Below are 22,111 nucleotides of genomic sequence, written 5' to 3' on the forward strand. Positions count from 1 at the left end.
CTCTGTGTACATCCAAGGGCCAGCCGTGCTGCCCTGTTCTGAGCCAATTGCAATTTACCCTCTTTGTGGCAACTGTTAAGGTTGAGCAGTGCTTTATTATGGACAGACTTCTCCCCATCTTAGCTACTGTTGTATCAATATGTTTTGACCAGGACAGTTTACAATCCAGGGTTACTCCAAGCAGTTTAGTCACCTCAACTTGCTCAATTTCCACATTATTAATTGCAAGGTTTAGTGAATGATTTGTCCCAAATACAATGCTTTTCCCCCCTGAAATACTTAGGACCAACTTATTCCATGCCACCTATTCTGAAACTAACTGCATTTCAGTTGCTTGGTAGCTGACGTGTATAGTGTTGAGTCATCCGCGTACATAGACACTCTGGCTTTACTCAAGGCATGTCGTTAGTAAAGATTGAAAAAAGTAAGGGGCCTAAACAGCTGCACTATGTTCTGTTAGACAGGTAACTATTTATCCACAATATAACAGGGGGTGTAAAGCCATAACACAAGTTTTTCCAGCAGCAGACTATGATCAATAATGTCAAAAGCAACACTGAAACAAAACATCCCCCCCAATCTTTTTATCATCAATTTCTCTCAGTCATTTGTGTAAGTGCTGTGCTTGTTGAATGTCCTTTCCTATAAGCGTGCCGAAAGTCTGTTGTCAATTTATTTAAATGTAAAATAGCATTGTATATAGGTGTGCTATTTGAGCCAGTAAAGGGGGCTTTACTATTCTTAGGTAGCAGAAATACTTTTGCTTCCCTCCAGGCCTGAGGGCACACACCTTCTAGTAGGCTTAAATTGAAGATGTGGCAAATCGGAGTGGCAATATCGTCCACTATTATCCTCAGTAATTTTCCATCCAAGTTGTCAGACCCCAGTGGCTTGTCATTGTTGATAGACAATCATTTTTCACCTCTTCCACACTTACTTCACAATTCTTGCCTTTCATAATTTGGTCAGATATACTTGGATGTGTAGTGTCAGTGTTTGTTGCTGGCATGTCATGCCTAAGTTTGCTAATCTTGCCAATGAAAAAGTAATTAAAGTTGTTGCCAATTTCAGTTGTTTTGGAATGAATGATGGAGCTGAGTTTGCCTTTTTTCCAACATTTAATTGAAGGTGCTCCAAAGCTTTTTACTATCATTATTCAAGTTATCTAGAAGGGTGAGTGACTAACTGTGAATTGTTTTGGCAGAGTGAAAGTACAAGCGCTTCCCACGTTCGAACAGACACCTCCACATCAAAGCACGCCTCCAAGACCCAAATTTCGTTCTGTTGAATTTCCTAATAAGGAGAATTAAAACCAAGGCAAAATCAAGTTCAGCCCCCTTTAATGATGCTATTATTTTCTCCTTCATGGCATGCGGAGTGCGAAAGCTCATCAACTAAAGAGAGCTTCTACAAGAAGATTGAATTGGCTTCTTTCTCTCGTCGATACGTTTCACACCTTTCCGATCCAGAACCAAGCACACATGAGGAATTCATTTTCATAATGTTAGATGGGACGGGTATATAGTCTTCTCTATTCGCTGCAGAAAATTGCAAAGGAATAACATTAGGAAACAATAACCTCAACCTACAGCTGTCAAATGATTTGGCAGAAATAGAAGCAATCAGCAACAGCTTGATAAAAAGTGTAAAACATGTGAATGATAATTACACAATGTAAATGGGACAATATTTTCATGTTGTAAACCAACTAATAATTGCACTTTTAGTTGTCTCATTAAAATGTTTTCAATATCTGTTTATGAATTTCTACAATTTATATTTGGTTTGAGGTTACGTTGTTGAAATTTGGAGCCATTAACATTTTAAAATATTGTCCTATGTACATTGTGTAATTTACTGATTTGTCCTTAACTATTCCCGTAGGGATATCGAATGTCAAACCAAATTGACCATGGGCATTACGATCGGGTGGCGTGCAGCTGCGCTCCGAATTGCTGCCAGCTGTGGGCATAATTGAATTAGACCCAAGGAAAACTGTTATGGTATCTTTCATCCCGTGACATACTATTTTTTCCTAATTAACTGACAAATCTCAGATTTGGACGAGACTGACTTTATGACCAAAAGTATCATATTTACACTTTGTAGTCAATTTTAACACTAGAATAAATGTTTGACTAACATCAATGCCACATAGGATGTTTTCTACCAGTTGCTCTTTAAACTTTGATTCATTGATTGAATGAAACTATAGCAGCACATTTGAATCATGACGGTGACACGATGGAAAAGCGAAAAACAATTCCGATTCACGTTTATTGACCTAAGAGGGAATCTTAGCACAGCTCATAAAACATATAGAAGACACATCAGGAAACAAACAGAAAAAGTCAGACAAATACCTTACCAACCTTTCTATCCCACACCTGCCCATATGGGGAGATGTTCAGAATAGTAAGGCCCTATAAAATATGCGTTGTGGAGAACACAGACGGAATCACCGAATCCAGACATTAAAACAGAATTCAACAACATTCCCCCAAAAACGTTTACTTAGTAGGGAATTAACTTAGAAAATAATTTAATTTTCCAAAGTTAATCATAAGACATGAACAAATGCCTGTGTGTGTGTGTGCCGTGCGCATGTACACTTTGTGTAGCCATTAGCAATGATGCTAAACGATAACCGTCTTCTGGTAGAGATGGAAACGATTTCCCAAAAACCTTCTCAATTCACCCTTAATCATTTTAAGATGGTCACACCATGATCATTTAGCTATTAGATGTATTGACTCAGGGGCGTTGTCAATAAATTGGCGAAAAATGTCTAAAAACATGTTGTTTTCACGTTGAAGGCCAAATCATTCGGACGCTACAGACGTTTGTGAAAAGACTGATTTTCGGGATGTCTCGTGGTCTGACGAACGTTGTAACTTGGCCACCTTCCACCGCAAATGCGGAAAGCCGCCATTGGCAGATGCGGTGGATTCAGACTCAGCAAAACATATCTATAGCTTAAGACAGATTTTGATGAGGATTTTCTTTATGTTGACTGTAAGGGGTTAAACATTAACTACAAAGTTAGCCTATGCCTACCTGGCAGAATGATATCATGATTATTTGTATCAATCCAGTGGCCATTTGTTTTGCAATCTCATCAGATGACCTGGCCTCCACAATCACCAGACCTCAACCCAATTGAGAGGGTTTGGGATGAGTTGTACTGTAGAGTGAAGGAAAAGCAGCCAACAAGTGCTCAGCATATGTGGGAACTACTTCAAGACTGTTGGAAAAGCATTCCTCATGAAGCTGGTTGAGAGTGTGCAAAGCTGTCATCAAGTCAAAGGGTGGCTACTTTGAAGAATCTCAAATATATTTATATTTGTTTTTTGGTTACTACATAATTCCATATGTGTTACTTCATAGTTTTGATGTCTTCACTATTATTCTACAATGTAGAAAATAGTAAAAATAAAATAAAAACCCTGGAATGAGTAGGTGTCCAAACTTTTGACTGGTATTGTATATATATTTACACATATTTAAACCTTTTTAGGGTAGGCACAAAACTACCTTCGTCCTTTCATAATAAAAAAAAACCGGTACTGGTTACCTTCAGACGAGTTCCGTGACACTTGTGGGGTCACATTAGTTTGTTGCCCAAATGGGCTGTAGATCAGGTGGCAGGTTATGTGCTGGATAGCACGTTAGTTCAGAAGGGAGAGTTTTAGAGAGGGGGATCCAATCACTATAGTAGGCCTATAGGCTACTCCAACACTTTATTTTTATACAAACCTTCAGAAAACACAATGCGAAACTTGTTGTTCTCACGGTCAAGCGAAATTATAAGTCGCTCTGGATAAGAGCGTCTGCTAAATGACTTAAATGTAAATGTAAATTATACAATGTATCACTTGTACACCAGTGCTGAAGAGTAAATAACGATACAATGTAGCCGAACAACCTCGCTTGCAAACAGCAGAGATGTGAGATTTATTTCACTCTAGAAGCACTGAACAAAATATTTAGGGGCATATGGCAGTCTGCTCTGCCCTGCCCGTCCTCTCAGTCACACCAGGGCTGCGAAGCATATAGGGTTGCTATATGATTGAACCGGGAAAATAATGTAACTGAAAAAATATATATGAAATAGTTCCCCAAAACTGTCTGATGTTAATATTTGATGTATTACATGAATGGTGACCACAGGCCTTCCAAAAATACATTTAAATCGTGCTTTAATAAGATTATTTTTCACCCTGCTCCATTGTTTTGGTAATTGCTTTTCAAATTTGGGTCCCAGTGTGGCTAGTTCCGGTGGCATCATGACACATCTGACTGTTCCTTCTCTTAGAAGACCACCAGAGCTCACAGACCGACGAGTGACATCATCGTTTAGCAGAGCACCATCCCCTCCCATCCCAGATCTGTGGTGTTGCTAGGCAACCATCGTGAGTGAGAAAGGGACAGAGGGAGGTGGTGGTGACGAAGAGGTCACTTACCAGGCATCTGTCCGTTCATCTGGTTCTGCATGTGTGGGGCAGTGGGGCCGCCGCTGACCATGCCCTCCGAGGGCATGTTGTGTCCGTGGGGGGGCTGGGGGCCAGGCGCTCCACTCTGATTCATCCCACCAGGGCCCATGGGCATGTTCTGAGTGGGTGGCTAGACAGACAACACAGAGACACAGGGAGAGAAATACCATCTGTGTTAAGGTACATATCTGAGCCATGTATGAGAAAGAAAGCAAGTGATGTTGAAGGTACAGAATTAAAAGACTCAGGCTTCATCTAACTGTGGACATATAATCTCTGGCTATACAGTGCATTCGTAAAGTATTCAGACCCTTTCACCTTTTCAACATTTTGTTACATTACAGCCTTATTCTATAATTGATTACGTTGTTTTTTCGCCCCTCATCAATCTACGCACAATACCCCATAATGACAAAGCAAGATCCAGTTATTTTTTAAGTTTTCTTTTTAGAAATGTTTGCAAATGTATTAAAAACAAAAATACCATTATTTACATAAGTATTCAGACACCATGCTATGACACTCCAAGCCATGAGGTCGAAGGAATTGTCCATAGAGCTCCGAGACACAAATCTGGGAAAGGGTACCAAAAAATGTTTGCAACATTGAAGGTACCCAAGAACACAGTGGCCTCCATCATTCTTAAATGGAAGAAGTTCGGAACCACCAAGACTCTTCCTAGAAGAATGGGAGAAACTCCCCAAATACAGGCGTGCAAAGCTTGTAGCGTAATACCCAAGAAAACTCAAGGATGTAATCGCTGCGAAAGGTGCTTCAACAAAGTATTAAGTAAAGGGTCTGAATACTTATGTAAATGTTATATTTCAGTTTATTTTTTATAAATTTGCAAACATTTCTAAAAACCAGTTTTTGCTTTGTCATTGTGGAGTAATGTGTGTACAATCATGATGAAAAATAACAATTTAATCAAATTCAGAATTAGGCTGTGACGTAACAAAATTTGGAAAATTTAAGGGGTCTGAATACTTTCCGAATGCACTGTATAGTGTCTGGATATATGTTATTCTATCATCTATTTCACAGCGCCAGATTGAAGCAACAAGCAAGCTTATATAATAAAGGATGGCCTATCAACCGAGTATACCATTACATTATCTCATACTATTGTAAAGGCCATCAATTGGCCTATCACCAGCAGTGTGTCTCAGAGGTGTGACATAACCTGATTGAATATCTATGGGAAATAGCCTGCAATACACAGTATGAATATTGTGTGAACCAAGACACCTTAGACACCCTATCATAATTCAAACACCACTTCTCCATCCATACTCACTTCAAGCTTTACCTCTGGAGGAGTAGGGGAGTCACACTTCTGAAATCAAGTACAGAGCATCTAGGTGAACATTATACACCTCCCCTTTGTCCAACAACAGGGGAGACCGAGCAAGCTTGCATTTGGGTGGCATATGAGGCATATCAAATGATTGCTTTCAATCTCACATGCACCACAAAATCTATCGTCAGAGCTTGACAGCGGTAGATATACAAGCAAAAGGGAAGGGGTAACACGTATTATGGCCTCATTTCCTGTACTTGACGAATCTAGTGGAATTTCTGACTAGCAGTGTAATGTACAGTACCAGTCAAACGTTTGGACACACCTACTCATTCAAGGGTTTTTCTTCCTTTTTACTATTTTCTACATTGTATAATAAGTGATAATAACACATATGGAATCATGTAGTAACCAAAAAAAGTCAAAATATTTTTTAGATTCTTTAAAGTAGCCACCTTTTGCCTTGACAGCTTTACACACTTGGCATTCTCTCAACCAGCTTCACCTGGAATGCTATTCCAACAGTCTTGAAGGAGTCTCCACATTGGCTGCTTTTCCTTCACTCTGCGGTCCAAATCATCCCAAACCATCTCAATTGGGTTGAGGTCAGGTGATTGTGGAGGCCAGGTCATCTGATGCAGCAATACATCACTCTCCTTCTTGGTCAAATAGTCCTTACACAGCCTGTAGGTATGTTGGGTCATTGTCCTGTTGAAAAACAAACGATAGTCCCACTAAGCGCAAACCAGATGGGATGGCGTATCGCTGCATTATGCTGTGGTAGCCATGGTCGTGAAGAGTGCCTTGAATTCTAAATAAATCACAAACAGTGTCACCAGCAAAGCATACCCACACCACCTCCTCCATGCTTCACGGTGGGAAACACACATGCAGAGATGGTCCGTTCACCTACTCTGTGTCTCACAAAGACACAGCGGTTAGACCAAAAAAATTCTAATCACAAATTGGGACTCATCAGACCAAAGGACAGATTTCCACCGGTCTAAGGTCCATTGCTCATGTTTCTTGGCCCAAGCATGTCTCTTCTTATTATTGGTGTCCTTGAGTAGTGGTTTCTTTGCAGCAAGTTGACCATGAAGGCCTGATTCACGCAGTCTCCTCTAAACAGTTGAGATGCGTCTGTTACTTGAACTCTGTGAAGCATTTCTTTGGCTGCAATTTCTGAGGCTGGTAACTCTAATGAACTTATTCTCTGCAGCAGAGGTAACTCTGGGTCTACCTTTCCTGTGGTGATCCTCATGAGACAGTTTAATCACAGAGCTTGATGTTTTTGCGACTGCACTTGAAGTCCTTGAAATTTCCCAGATTGACTGACCTTCATGTCTTAAAGTAATGATGGACTGTCATTTCTCTTTGCTTATTTGAGCTGTTCTTGCCATAATATGAACTTGGCCTTTTACCAAATAGGGCTATCTTCAGTATACCAGTCCCTATCTTGTCACAACACAACTGATTGACACAAACCCATTAAGGGAAGAAATTCCACAAATTAACTTTTAAGAAGGCACACCTGTTAATTTAAATACATTACAGGTGACTACCTCATGAAGCTGATTGAGAGAATTCCAAGAGTGTACAAAGCTGTCATTGCTACTTTGAATTCTCAAATATAAAATATATTTTGATTTGCTTAACACTTGTTGTCTTACTTCATGATTACATATGTGTTATTTCATAGGTTTAATGTCTTCACTATTATTGTACAATGTAGAAAATAGTAAAAATAAAGAAGATCCCATACTTTTGACTGGTACTGTATATGTAGAGGGCATTCTTTAATTGCCTGTCTATGCCCTTATATTTGGGGCGGCAGGTAGCCTAGTGGTTAGAGCATTTGGCCAGTAACCGAAAGGTTGCTAGATCGAATCCCTGAGCTGACAAGGTAAAAATCTGTATTTCTACCCCTGAACAAGGCAGTTGTTCCTAGGCCGTCATTGTAAATAAGAATTTGTTCTTAACTGACTTGCCTAGTTAAATAAAAAAATGTCAAGTTTATTATATCAGTTGGTGAAGGGAATTATATGGAGAGGGTATTTTTTTTATTACCATGTTTGGGGCAATAAAAAAAATACTAGGCTACTAGCCAAGAACAACACCTTATTTGAAATTGTACAATATCTGTACAACTTCATGAATTCCAGTACGCTTCATGTTTTCTCTCTGGCAGAAATGTGTCAGAGTGAATCAGCACCTACGTCACTGCCCTTCGCCCTGGACCCATACTCACAGCAGGGAGCAGAGACTGCATGTTCTGATTGGAGTCTGCTATCGTGGCCAGGTAAACCAAATTTCTGTGGAGCATTTGTTGGTACCTTTTGACAGAACGAACATAAAACACATTTTAACATTTAAAAGACAGGGAGATGGGCCATCAATACACTGCAAAAACTTACATGCATGACAGTGTGCAACCTGAAAGAACATCAGGTATGGAACTTTTGTATAATACATAAATGATAACTTACTGTGAACATTCTGCGGTCTTTCCTTTGCTCTGGAAATCCATTATACATTGAATCAGCTGATTGTTCTCATCCAGTAACTGAAACATGACAGAGCAAAACGGGAAGAAAACTGAAAAACATGTGGATAGGCCTATAGAAGACAACTGCATCTTCCTATCCAGTAATGTTTGCATTCGGGCCTGTTACATATGAGAGAATACAGTAGCCTAAATACAATTTTAAGGGGATTGGAAACATGCATGAAAACAATGTTGCTTGTATTGACTGGTTGAACTTCAGCAGGACAAACGGCTGTCCCATTCCAATGCAGACTACTCATGAAATCATATGTTCTTTGAGAGTACAGTAGTACATGAAATTGATGGCAACATCGTAGTTAGCTGGTCAACCGGTCTTTTGCCTTTTTCTCCAACGTTAGTTAGCTATAATCAATGTCATAGATACTAGTAGTCCTGTGCGTGCCTGGCTAACAAAAGACGCTAACAATCCAACTAGCTAAGAAAACCTTAGCCTATGCTTCCATTTATATCAGAAACAAATTCAATGTTAGTCCATCGAATCGACTAAACATGTTAGTTATTTTTAGATTATTTGCCCACTACCGCGAAGTTCATATTGACCGCGCTTTACCCTAGCAACATTGTTACCATCTATTTCCCTCTTTACAGTTCGACCTGGCCGCTGGCTAAGCTAGTTAGCTAACAACAGCAGCTGGTGCTGTATCCGCCTCCATTCTGTTGCGGTGCGTGATAAAAATGAATTAGCTACCTTTTGAATTCCAGCGGGTGTTATATCACCCTTTCCACGTTGTCTGTGAGGTGCAAACGCCACCGACATGGTGTTTTCATATAAAGCTAAAACATACAACTAAACAACTAACAAATCTGTAGAACTCAAAGCAGACAGTTTAGAATAGCAACATCTGATATTATTCTGTGATGTAGTCCATGGCCGTGTTCGAGAGGATCAAATCCGCAATGTATCATGGGAAAATTGTGACTGATTGACTGATCTACAAACAACAATGAGTCATTATTTATGATCCACCGTGATTTTGTAGATCAGTAAGTCGGCAGTGGCCTGCAGTCGTTTTGATGCTCTCGAACACGGCCAACTAAAGGGCTGAACGATAATGCCCTTGAGATGTAATATATCTTCATGAGATATATATATATATATATCGAAATTAGAAAAACATGTCAATGCATTGTATTGTTGTTTTGTGGGGTAAAATTAAGACTTTTATAAAAACAAAACGATGTTTTCAACCCCTGTCCAAAGGTGGAATCATCCAAACTCAACCCAAAGGCCACAGGGGAATGGGAAATAGTATCCCCCGGAAAGGGTCCAAACAGCGCTGAAAACGTCTGTATTAAACCCTTATTATAGTCCCGGAACCACTTATGATAACAATGAAATGCTGTTGAGTTTTTAAAGTGTAAAATAAAATGTCGCAGAGGCATCTGTGAATTTATGAAAAATTTCTTGGTGAAATGCTCAAAATTGAAGCGCATGCGCCCTGTGATTACACTCTCACTCAACACTAGCTGGCAAACATTCGCTAGCGGAGTAGCTAGCAACACTTTTTAAACATTTCAGTACATCTGTTTCGAGAAACATAATGGCAGCAAGATATGACAGGGCGATCACTGTGTTTTCTCCCGACGGTCACCTTTTTCAGGTGGAATATGCACAAGAGGCTGTGAAGAAAGGCTCCACTGCTGTAAGTTTATGAAGCTAAGCTAACGTAAGCTGTGTCATTTAGCTACTATGTAGCTAATGTATGATAAGATAGCTAGCTAACGTAACATTGTGATGCTGTTGGAGAAAGTTGCTAGCTAACTCAATTTAGCTAGCTATCATGTTCTGTTGTTTAACGCAATATTTACTTGAATTTCAGTGAGATTACTTAGCTAGTGTCGAACTACTTAACTGTTTCATTTCCCCATTCATTCCTAATTTAGGTGGGCATCAGGGGCAAAGACATTGTTGTCCTTGGAGTTGAGAAGAAGTCTGTCGCCAAACTACAGGAGGAAAGAACAGTCCGCAAGATCTGCGCCCTAGACGAACATGTTTGCATGGCATTCGCAGGTATCTAACTAGCTAACTACATATTATTTAATTTGCATGTTATATTGATCATCAGACGACATACCAAAGTAAGTACAGTTGAAGTCGGAAGTTTACATACACCTTAGCCAAATACATTTAAACTCAGTTTTTCACAATTCCTGACATTTAATCCTAGTAAGAATTCCCTGTTTTAGGTCAGTTAGGATCACTTCTTTATTATAAGAACGTAAAATGTCAGAATAAGAGTGATTTATTTCAGCTTTTATTTATTTCCTCACATTCCCAGTGGTAAGAAGTTTACATACACTCAATTAGTATTTGGTAGCATTGCCTTTAAATTGTTTAACTTGGGTCAAACGTTTCAGGTAGCCTTCCACAAGCGTCCTGCAATAAATTGGGTGAATTTTGGCCCATTCCTCCTGACAAAGCTGGTGTAACTGAGTCAGGATTGTAGGCCTCCTTGCTCACACGCTTTTTCAGTTCTGCCCACACATTTTCTATAGGATTGAGGTCAGGGCTTTGTGATGGCCACTCCAATACCTTGACATTGTTGTCCTTAAGCCATTTTGTCACAACTTTGGAAGTATGCTTGGTGTCATTGTCCATTTGGAAGACCCATTTGCGACCAAGCTTTAACTTTGACTGATGTCTTGAGATGTTGCTTCAATATATCCACAATTTTCAATCCTCATGATGCCATCTATTTGGTGAAGTGAACCAGTCTCTCCTGAAGCAAAGCACCCCCACAACATGATGCTGCCACCCCCGTGCTTCACGGTTGGGATGGTGTTCTTCGGCTTGCAAGCCTCCCCCTTTTTCCTCCAAACATAACGATGGTCATTATGGCTAAACAGTTCTATTTTTGTTTCATCAGACCAGAGAACATTTCTCCAAAAAGTACGATCTTTTTCCCCATGTGCAGTTGCAAACCGTAGTCTTGCTTTTTTATGTCACTTTTGGAGCAGTGGCTTCTACCTTGCTGAGCGGCCTTTCAGGTTATAGGACTCATTTTACTGCGGATAAATACTTTTGTACCTGTTTCCTGAAGCATCTTCACAAGGTCCTTTGCTTTTGTTCTGGGATTGATTTGCACTTTTCACACCAAAGTACGTTCATCTCTAGGAGAGGGAACGCGTCTCCTTCCTGAGCGGTATGACGGCTGCGTGGTCCCATGGTGTTTATACTTGCGTACTATTGTTTGTACAGATGAACGTGCTACCTTCAGGCATTTGGAAATTGCTCCCAAGTATGAACCAGACTTGTGGAGGTCTACAATTTTCTTTCTGAGGTTTTGGCTGATTTCTTTTGATTTTCCCATGATGTCAAGCAACAAGGCACTGAGTTTGAAGGTAGGCCTTGAAATACATCCACAGGTACACCTCCAATTGACTCGAATGATGTCAATTAGCCTATCAGAAGCTTCTAAAGCCATGACATAATTTTCTGAAATTTTCCAAAGGCACAGTCAACTTAGTGTATGTGAACTTCTGACCCACTGGAATTGTGATACAGGGAATGATAAGTAAAGTAATCTGTCTGTAAACAATTGTTGAAAAAATTACTTGTCATGCACAAAGTAGATGTCCTAACATACTGGCCAAAACTATAGTTTGTTAACAAGAGATTTGTGGAGTGGTTGAAAAACGAGTTGTAATGACTCCAATCTAAGTGTATGTAAACTTCCGACTTCAACTGTAGCTAACATTGCCTAGCAAGAACAATTTGTGTAATGGCTGTTTCCAGAGGTAAAGCTTTGTCGAGGGAGTTTTTTTCTGCCATTTGTCTGGTTTCAATATTGTTTGGTTTGCTGTGGCTCATAGCCAAACCAGCTGAACGTTTCGCTGTTATTGTCTCTTATTTAACCAGTTGTCTGCCTCTGTCAGGTCTGACAGCAGATGCCCGCATTGTGATCAACAGAGCTCGGGTGGAGTGCCAGAGTCACAGGCTCACAGTGGAGGACCCAGTCACCGTTGAGTACATCACACGACACATCGCCACCCTGAAACAGGTACAATACACACCACCTCTAACAACAGCACCTAACGACTTGCTATTGCCATCCGTGACAGACACCACTCAACAATTAGACTTCACTAAAACAGAAAGTCACAGCCCTCCAATAGTCTCTCTCATATGTACACAAGCAAGAGATGGCTTGTATAAGACTTATATTTTAATGTGAGGGGAAGCAATTTGTCAGGCACCTGTAGCAGACCCACGTTTAAAAAGTCTGTTTAATAAGACTTCCCTGTGGATATTTTGTCAACTTCATAAAGACCAACCACCTGGACAACTGGCAGAGTAAGTTCAAGTTTATTCAACATTAGTGACACAGAGGGGACTTTCTGTGTTGGGTCAATGTGATGATGTTGTCCAAGAGTGACAGCATCGGCGCTTGCAACCAGGGTTGGGTAGGTTACATTCGGAATGTAATCCTTTACAGTTACTATTGTTAGGTTCTAATTCTCAGAGTAAAAACTCTACGGACACTATGAAAGCTGAACCAAGTTTAATTCTTCCCAGAGGATCAATACAGCTGCATTGGACAAAACATGTTTCCACCACCACAGGTTTATATACTCCAATTTAGATGCACTCCTCCTTCTCTCCAACCCTTACATCTTTTATGGTTCAACAGGAAGACGAAGTGATAGGGTAATAAACCGTTCCTTCTCCCTTAAGGTGACCTGACTTCAACCCCCTTGATGCCTAATCCAAAGCTCTCCACCCGAATCACCTATAGCAATCATGTGACTGCCTCCCCTCTACCCAGCACATTCCAAAGCCATCTGGCTCCTACAGATAACCATTAACTTCTGATGTAAAAATCAGTCTCTATCACTCCTCAGATACTATAGTATTACTTCTGATGTATCATGTCTCCTAGTATAATAATGTTCCAACTTTAACCCAGAATCCCAGAACCCAAACAGTCCCCTGTTTTGAACATTTAACTCCATACTGTTCAACATTACATACACTTGAAAATTACTTATAAATGGACATACAATCATTAGTAAAACATGAACAAAAAATAAACATAATTAACATTCACAGTGAGGTTTACAAACTCAGAGACTTATGGCCTCTGTTCTATGGTCACACCATACACAATCTTATTTCCAGTCCTCATAGAACACTGATTATAACGTGTCCCCTGGGTCTGTTGACTTGTCCCAGTTCAACGTTCTCCTTCTGGTTCCCAACAGAGTGATAGCACAAAACTTGCAAAGCAACGAGAAACACTAAACATAACAGTATTAACTATATGCATATATGCATGAAAACCAAAGTCTGAGACCATGACAATTCCCACTCTCTCTTCACCTGACTCTATGCCTCCAGTATACTTTTCTGCTGGATTCCACAAAAATGAAAGCCCTAAAAGCCTCCTAATGCTTTCGCCCAGTCTTCCCCTTACCGGCCCCAGGTTCTGAGAGGTGTTCCCAAGCCATGTCATTTTCACTTTGTTCCCAATCTCCTCCATTGCCACCTGATAGGCACCTCACCTGATAGGCAAGTGTGTATCCCTAATCAACGCTACATCTTCTTGAGGTAACTCAGCACTGTATAGACTTTCATATCAATGCCTCCAAAATGTTGTTTAGAGTACAATTATCCCACATCTATCCTTTTATATGATGCATTAACCAATAAAGCAGCTAACCCAACTATGTTTAAAGTAGCTCCCAGACCCAACCAATCTGCATGTCTACGGTGGAATCTAGTCTCTCTCTCTCTCTTTAGCTCCGCTTCCTTAGTCATGGTGTCTTCAAGCTCACCCATTATGCAGCTGGACCTCACTTCCTGTGAGAACTATGCACCCACTGAGGAGAGACCTGACGATTTTTACCGCTGCAGGTGCTGTAAGGAGTACTGTGTGTAGACCAGAACATTGCTGTCCCAACATCCCTGCCTGGTGTATCTTGATGTACAGTCAATCTCCAGAATTCAGCCCGTGCCTCGGTTATCTCCTGCTCCTCATGTGCTGCTTTCACCTGAGGATATACACACTGCAACGCAAGGGTCATTTCCTGACAACTTATGGGAAGATCACTAATTTGTGGCATTTGAATAACAGCCCCCGGCACTCCCATCAGTCTCCCAACTACCTAGCCATTTGGCATAAGTCCTCATAAACTGATAACCAAACAATGCTACTAAAGTAACCCCTGCTACTCCTAACATGGCCCATGACCATAGCCTCCTCCAATTACTGTCCCTACAAATCAAATCAGACTTTATTTGCGACATGCGCCGAATACAAAAAGTGTAGACTTTACCGTGAAATGCTTACTTACAAGCCCTTAACCAACAGTGCAGTTTAAGAAGAAGAAAGTACTTACCAAGTAGGCTAAAATAAAAAGTAATAATAAAAAGTAACACAATAAGAAAAGCAATAACAAGCCTATATACAGGGGGCACTGGTACCGAGTCAGTGTGCAGGGGTACAGGCGACTGCTGTGAGAATAACTACTGCATGTAATCTGTCAAGTGTTTTCCGGCTGTTAGAAATTGGGAACGAGATTAATGAGTTGGAAGAATATCCAACCTAATACCATGATCTGGGTTTGTGTAATGTTCAATTTAACTCCATAATAGTCCCTATATATTGTGCACAGTTAGCAGTCATCCCTCTCCTATGAGCTATTTCCTGTAACAATATACATAGTCTCTGGGAATGATACCCCTCTATCACCACAACCTTAATTTATGAGCCCCCACAGATCTCCCCCGCAGTCACATTCCATCCCACTTAACAGCCCTATATAAACATTCTGTCTCAAACACAGGCCTCGTGTACTTCACCTCCTGCTGCAGATACATTTGCATATATCATTCCATCTAACCCATAAAACACTAGTCACTACTCCTAATGCACTTCTACACAAACATACTAAAACATTCTCAAATCAATTAGTCAACATACATCAGTTCCTCTGGAACAATGATCACTCTTATGTTCCACAAAACCTTAAAACACATTGACTTGAAAAGGAAAGAGAAGAAAAGTACATGTATAGTAACTTCACACCACCCTTGATGCGACTAAAACTGTGGAAAGAACCGTCCATCCATTACTTTCTATACCCATGTGATGCTGGTCTCCATGCCCTCTCCTTCATTTTCATCCTTGGGTGTTATCGCAAAACACAGACTATGAGCATTGTATGCAATTAATTGTCCCGTATCTTCCAGCCATCTATATGTATTGTGATTTAACATTAAAATTCTGATGACATGGTAAAACAAAAGAAAACAAAAAAAAGCCTTCATGGTTGACCCAAGCTATCGTCCAGTGAGTTCTCTAACAACCTCCCTGTCGGAGGATTCTTAGAGATAAGGTTTCTAGAGCCTCCCTACGCCAAATACATTTTTGCAGTGCCCCCACCCCGCACCGTTTTAGAGCCCCTCTCTCTATCCGAATCATAACTAAAACATTTTATAAATTATCTAACCCAAATTCAGAATGACAGTCCTTAGTGCTTACTTTGAGTCTATGACTCGAATTCAAGTCTCTCAACCTAGCACACATCGTCCCTGTTAGAATGTACGTTTATTAACTGAACTTTTTTACTGCCGGTAATAGCTCTTCTCATTACAGCCCGCATTTGTTCCTGTTTTCCTGTCGTGAGTGATCTGGTAATGAAAGAGCGATATCTCAATGCATACTTAGTCTAAATTGTTCGCAGTGAGTAGACCCCCCCCCCTCCCGGCACTTATCATTCTAGCGTGTCTTCTTCAGATAGCGTTACAGTTCATCTTCCCAACGGCACATGTAACTCTTGCCTGTCACATTTGATGGCCCTTGATCATGTCCCGATTTTCAATATCCAAATAGATACATCCGTTTCTCCCACGTACACGAGTCTCTCACTTGAGCCGTTATCTCTCTCCACACACGCGGTCTCAGCACTCCTGCCGCCCGTACCCAGGTTTGGCTCAGACTCAGATAGAAGTGTTAAAAGTCGCTGTCGCATTGAACGCCTTTGTCGCTCTTTCTTCAGCCGGTTAGGGAGGGTTTTGAGGTTCACACACACTGTTTGTGGTCAAATTATTCCTACGATGTATTAAGACACGATCTGATGTCCCCTTCCATGATAACCTCAAGAGAGGAAAGAGCATAATAACATACTGTTACTGTTGAAACCATTTTCAAAATGAGTTCATACTCATGTATTTTACTGGCGACCTCTCGGAAGAGTTACCAGATCAGGAAGTTAGCACCCTAACCCATCGAGGAATCCCACACTCCAATCTGGTGAAATTTGTATCGAGACAAAAATTAAATCAGCAATACACATATCACAATCCATTTGGAGTAACTGTCGTCCCTTATTGACATATTTTTCCTTCTATATGCAGACTGAACAAAATACATTTGTATATTTACCCAAGGACAAGGATCCCAGGGAACTGGTCATAGGGAACTGGTCATTTTCCCTTCGAACACATGATTCACATTGTGAATCAAAAACAAAATGTTAAATCAAAAATAAACAAATTCGAATAACCAATCAACTTACATGTCTGTAGTATAATACTGTCCCGATTTTAACCCAGAGTCTAACACTATACTGAACAAAAATATAAATGCAACAATTTAAAATATTTTACTGAGTCACAGTTCATGTAAGGAAATCAGTCAATTGAAATAAATTCATTAGGCCCTAATCTATGGATATCACATGACTGGGAATACAGATCTGTTGGTCACAGATACCTTAATAAAAAATGTGGGGGCGTTGATCAGAACCAGTCAGTATCTGGTGTGACCATCATTTGCCTCATGCAGCGTGACACATATCCTTCGCATAGTGTTGATCAGACTTGATTGTGACCTGTGAAATGTTGTCCTACTCCTCTTCAACGGCTGTGCGAAGTTGCTTGATATTGGAGGGATCTGGAACACGCTGTCGTACACGCCGATCCAGAGCATCCCAAATATGCTTAATGGGTGACAGGCCTGGTTAGTACGCAGGCCATGGAAGAACTGGGACATTTTCAGTTTCCAGGAATTGTATACAGATCTTTGCGACATGGGGCCGTGCATTACCATGCTGAAACATGAGGTGATGGCAGCGGATTAATGGCATGACAATGGGCCTCAGGATCTCGTCATGGTATCTCTGTGCATTCAAATTGCCATCGATAAAATGTGTTCGTTGTCCGTAGCTAATGCCTGACAAAACCATAACCCCACCGCTACCATGGGGCACTCTGTTCACAAAGTTGACATCTGCACACCGCTCGCCCACACGACACCATACACGTGGTTTGCGGTTGTGAGGCCGGTTGGACGTACTGCCAAATTCTCTAAAACGACGTTGGTGGTTTATGGTAGTGAAATTATCATTAAATTCCATAGCAACAACTCTGGTGGACATCCCTACAGTCAGCATGCTAATTGCCTCCTCCCTCAACTTGAGAAATCTGTGGTGTGACAAAACTGCACATTTTAGTGTCCTTTTGTCCCCAGCACGAGTTGCACCTGTGTAAATATCATGCTGTTTCATCAGCTTCTTGATATGCCACACCTGCCAGGTAGATGGATTATCTTGGCAAAGGAGAAATGCTCACTAACAGGGATAGAAACTTGCGTTTTGCCCTGTTTGCTTCCGTTTTGGTTCTTAAACGGTTTACGTAACGAATATATTTTTATTTTATTTCACAAGTCAGTTTAGGGGGCAGAACAACATATTTTTACCTTGTCAGCTCGGGGATTCAATCTAGCAACTTTTCAGTTACCGGCCCAAAGCTCTAACCACTAGGCTACCTGCTGCCCGTATGTTGATGCATTGGCCGGGAATATAACCCTGGTCGCAAAAACAATGATTGATAAGCAGCTTAAACTTCTTAATTTCAACCATTATTGGGTTAAAATACAATACCGGTCATAAGTTTTAGAACACCTACTCATTCAAGGGTTTGTCTTTTATTGTTGCTATTTTATACATTGTAGAATAATAGTGAAGATATAAAAACTATGAAATAATACACATGGAATCATGTAGTAACCAAAAATTGTTAAACAAAATATATTTTAAATGTAAGATTCTTCAAATAGCCACCCTTTGCCTTGATGACAGCTTTGCACACTTGGCATTCTCTCAACCAGCTTCACCTGGAATGCTTTTCCAACTGTCTTGAAGGAGTTCTGAGCACTTGTTGGCTGCTTTTCCTTCACTCTGCGGTCCAACTCATCCCAAACCATCTCAATTGGGTTGAGGTCGGGTGATTATTGAGGCCAGGTCAACTGATGCAGCACTCCATCACTCTCCTTCTTCATCAAATAGCCCTTACACAGCCTGGAGGTGTGTAGGGTCATTGTCCTGTTGAAAAACAAATGATAGCCACACTAAGCCCAAACCAGATGTGTCGCTGCAGAATGCTGTGGTAGCCAGTCGCACCATTGCGACAGTCGCACCATTGGCAGACATACAGTAACTTGGACTGTAGCCTACAAAAAGCCCATTCCTGCTCTTTTCCCACGATTGTTATAGATATATATTTTTTTAACTTTATTTACCTAGGCAAGTCAGTTAAGAACAAATTCTTATTTACAATGACAGTCTACCCCGGCCGATGCTGGGCCAATTGTGTGTCGCCCTATGGGACTCCCAATCACAGCCGGTTGTGATACAGCCTGGAATTTAACCAGGGTCTGTTGTGACGCCTCTAGCACTGAGATGCAGTGCCTTAGACTGCTGCGCCACTCGGGAGCCCAACTATCCATCAAACACTTTTGGTGTGTCATCATATTAGTCTCTGATTTGTGGTCAGACTGATTTGTGGTCAGACTCTTTCAGACATAACAAACTTAAACTTAAGCCTTTTTTCAATGCTGATTTGAATGTCATTAGGAAAATAAATGTAAAAAAAAAAAAAACGGAATTTAAAAGTAACTCTAGGCCTCCCGGGTGGCGCAGTGGTCTAGGGCACTGCATCGCAGCGCGATAGCTGCGCCACCAGAGACTCTGGGTTCGCGCCCAGGCTCTGTCGTGGTTAGGGAGGGTTTGGCCGGTAGGGATATCCTTGTCTCATCGCGCACCAGCGACTCCTGTGGCGGGCCGGGCGCAGTGCGCGCTAACCAAGGTAGCCAGGTGCACAGTGTTTACTCCTACACATTGGTGCGGCTGGCTTCCGGGTTGGAGGCGCGCTGTGTTAAGAAGCAGTGCGGCTTGGTTGGGTTGTGTTTCGGAGGACGCATGGCTTTCGACCTTCGTCTCTCCCTAGCCCGTACGGGAGTTGTAGCGATGAGACAAGATAGTAATTACTAACAATTGGATACCACGAAATTGGGGAGAAAAGTAAGTAATCATCTAGTTTTTCAAAAGTATATCTAATCTGATTACAATATTTTTGTTAGTTGTTTTGTAATCCGTTACTCCCCAAACCTGCATGCAAGGCTACCTTGTACCCAGTTTGGTAGAGTAAACTAGAGTCCATATGATACTTGACTGTTTGTTTATTTTCATAGATAGCCAGCTTTTTATATTTTTCTTTAGCGTTACACTCAGAGTAATGGACGAAGACCGTTTGGCATCTCGGCGTTGATCGTGGGTTTTGACTACGATGGGACCCCCAGGCTCTATCAGACTGACCCCTCAGGAACATACCATGCATGGAAGGTCAGGCAATCCACAAAAATACCTCACCTTTCTCCACAGATAAATATGTTTAACGTTTTTCATAGCCATGATGATTCTCTGAATTGTGTCGTTGCAAAAATGAGATTTTCTTGTCTTAATTGTGAGGTCTGTTTTTTAAATAAACGTTAGCTATTGAGCTGTATTTAAACCACACTATTGGTATTTTATTGTTTTAAAAATACTCAGTTACTGATTTGTTACCCATCTCTTTGTTCAGGCAAATGCAATTGGCCGCAGTGCTAAGACAGTGAGGGAATTCCTGGAGAAGAACTACACAGATGAAGCCATCGCCACTGACAACGAGGCGATTAAGCTGGCAATCAAAGCCTTGCTTGAGGTGAGGTCAAACACTGTCATTTTTATGCTAAACTCCAAACCGACCCCTAACGCCTACTTCCTACTCCCCTAGGCACTTCTGTAGGTCTGAGACAGTTATATTTGTGTATTCAATATGGCCAAATCCATCCATAAATCCATTGTGTACATTTGACCTTTTGAACTATGTTTTACAGGTGGTTCAGTCTGGTGGGAAGAACATTGATCTCGCTGTGATCAGAAGAAACCAGCCACTGAAGGTAACCTCACCAAAGAGTTTGGTGGTCTAGTCCCAATATTTGCTGCTTTACACATGTCTTTGTCTATGGGTTAATTGTTTCTTTTCTTTTGTTGTTACTCCATGTAGTTATTGGAGTCCAAAGAAATTGAGACCCTGGTGGCTGAGATCGAGAAAGAGAAAGAAGATGAGGCAGAGAAGAAAAAGCAGAAGAAATCTACTTGAAGTCGTTACTCAACCACTGGCTTTCATTTAGCATTTGGGTAAAGGCAGCGTATTTGGTTGGTAAATATAGGAAAGTGTCAAGGTTTATAGGCCCAAATATAGCTTTCATGTCACACACTAAGGTTCGTATGTTGAATTTTCACATAAATATCCCACCGGCATTGCCATCAATGCATAGTTTGTGGAAGTTGAGTTGTGTGGATCTCAAGTTAGGATTCAGAACTTGGAGATCTCACCTCTGCCCTCTTTTAAGAACAGTATGTTATTTTTATTCATTGAACTTATTTGAAGTGAATGTTAATAGATCGACATACTTAATAAAGTCAACTTGTTTATGTACCTTTTTGTTTTTATTAATTCATCGGGTTATAGGGAGAGTTTATTTTCTTTTGATTCATGTTATCTTTGTTGTGTGTGTTGATGCTAAAATATGTCTGTAGTGAAGTCGAGCACCCAATCGCAGATAATAATTTAAAAAATACTGTAGAAAATGGAATCGGAACAGCATTATACCAACTATGTCAAGAATCAACAATGCAACAGTATATATCACCCCCATGAATGGTTCAGCCCCCCTCTTGGACCTATTTAGATATTGCGTGTGACTAACAAATTTCAGTTAACTACTATAGCTTAAGCCTTGGTCCAATCAGTGTAATTTTGTACATGCCGGATCTCTGTGGCAGGACACATCGTTCACCCATGTTTTGTCAATCGAGCTACTGCTGTCTGAGATGTCATGTGACTAATGGACAGACAGAGACAGATCCACAGTCCCTTCCCTGATTTCATCGTGGGGGATAATGAAGGCTTAGTTTGACATAGAGGATCAATATGAAGAAATTACAATGTAATTTTATCTTCACTTCAGTATCCTACCCAGCAGTATACAAAAAGATCACTGTTATTCCTCACTCCGGCAGAGGCAGTAGTAGACTCAACATCCATAAAGGCAATGTTTCCATTTACCAGCATTCTTTAGGAATATCACTCATACAGCGAATGAAGAGTAGCCCAGGCCCCAGACAGACTGCTTTATGATGTGCTCATCTCTTACATAGTCATTTAAAAGGTAGTGCAGTTACAGTTGAAGTCGGAAGTTTACATACACTTAGGTTGGAGTCATTACAACTCGGTTTTCAACCACTCCAAAAAATTATTGTTGAGAAACTATAGTTTTGGCAAGTCGGTTAGGACATCTACTTTGTGCATGACACAAGTAATTTTCCCAACAATTGTTTACAGACCGATTATTTCACTTATAATTCATTGTATCACAATTCCAGTGGGTCAGAAGTTCACATACACTAAGTTGACTGTGCCTTTAA

General features: G+C 40.8%; 2 protein-coding genes across 14 annotated transcripts in view; one reads left to right on the forward strand and one right to left on the reverse strand.

Moving 5' to 3' along the window:
* Window positions 1–16,086, reverse strand: part of LOC139560190 (protein SSXT-like) — a 31,371-nt gene extending 15,285 nt beyond the window's left edge. The window contains exons 1-5 of one of the 12 annotated variants that reach the window (XM_071376749.1): window positions 14,135–16,086; window positions 8,280–8,356; window positions 8,042–8,126; window positions 5,791–5,829; window positions 4,464–4,623 (exon numbers count right to left, since the gene is read on the reverse strand). In XM_071376749.1, the coding sequence (XP_071232850.1) occupies window positions 4,464–4,623; window positions 5,791–5,829; window positions 8,042–8,126; window positions 8,280–8,320 (325 nt within the window). In that variant the 5' untranslated portion in view covers window positions 8,321–8,356; window positions 14,135–16,086. The other 11 variants (XM_071376748.1, XM_071376743.1, XM_071376739.1 and 8 more) reach the window with 11 other exon arrangements.
* On the forward strand, window positions 8,028–21,122 carry LOC139560191 (proteasome subunit alpha type-7). Of its 2 annotated transcripts, none has more exons than XM_071376753.1 (8): window positions 8,028–8,092; window positions 9,561–10,002; window positions 10,244–10,370; window positions 12,236–12,360; window positions 19,862–19,984; window positions 20,223–20,342; window positions 20,518–20,580; window positions 20,688–21,122. In XM_071376753.1, the coding sequence occupies exons 2-8, from the start codon at window positions 9,901–9,903 to the stop codon at window positions 20,781–20,783; spliced, it is 756 nt and encodes a 251-aa protein (XP_071232854.1). In that variant the 5' UTR covers window positions 8,028–8,092; window positions 9,561–9,900; the 3' UTR covers window positions 20,784–21,122. The 2 variants fall into 2 exon arrangements, with proteins under 2 accessions (XP_071232854.1, XP_071232853.1); XM_071376752.1 differs by lacking the exon at window positions 8,028–8,092 and adding an exon at window positions 8,183–8,241.
* The last annotated feature ends 989 nt before the right edge of the window (window positions 21,123–22,111 follow it).

This window comes from Salvelinus alpinus, chromosome 30, assembly GCF_045679555.1.
Source record: "Salvelinus alpinus chromosome 30, SLU_Salpinus.1, whole genome shotgun sequence".
Classification (NCBI taxonomy): domain Eukaryota; kingdom Metazoa; phylum Chordata; class Actinopteri; order Salmoniformes; family Salmonidae; genus Salvelinus; species Salvelinus alpinus.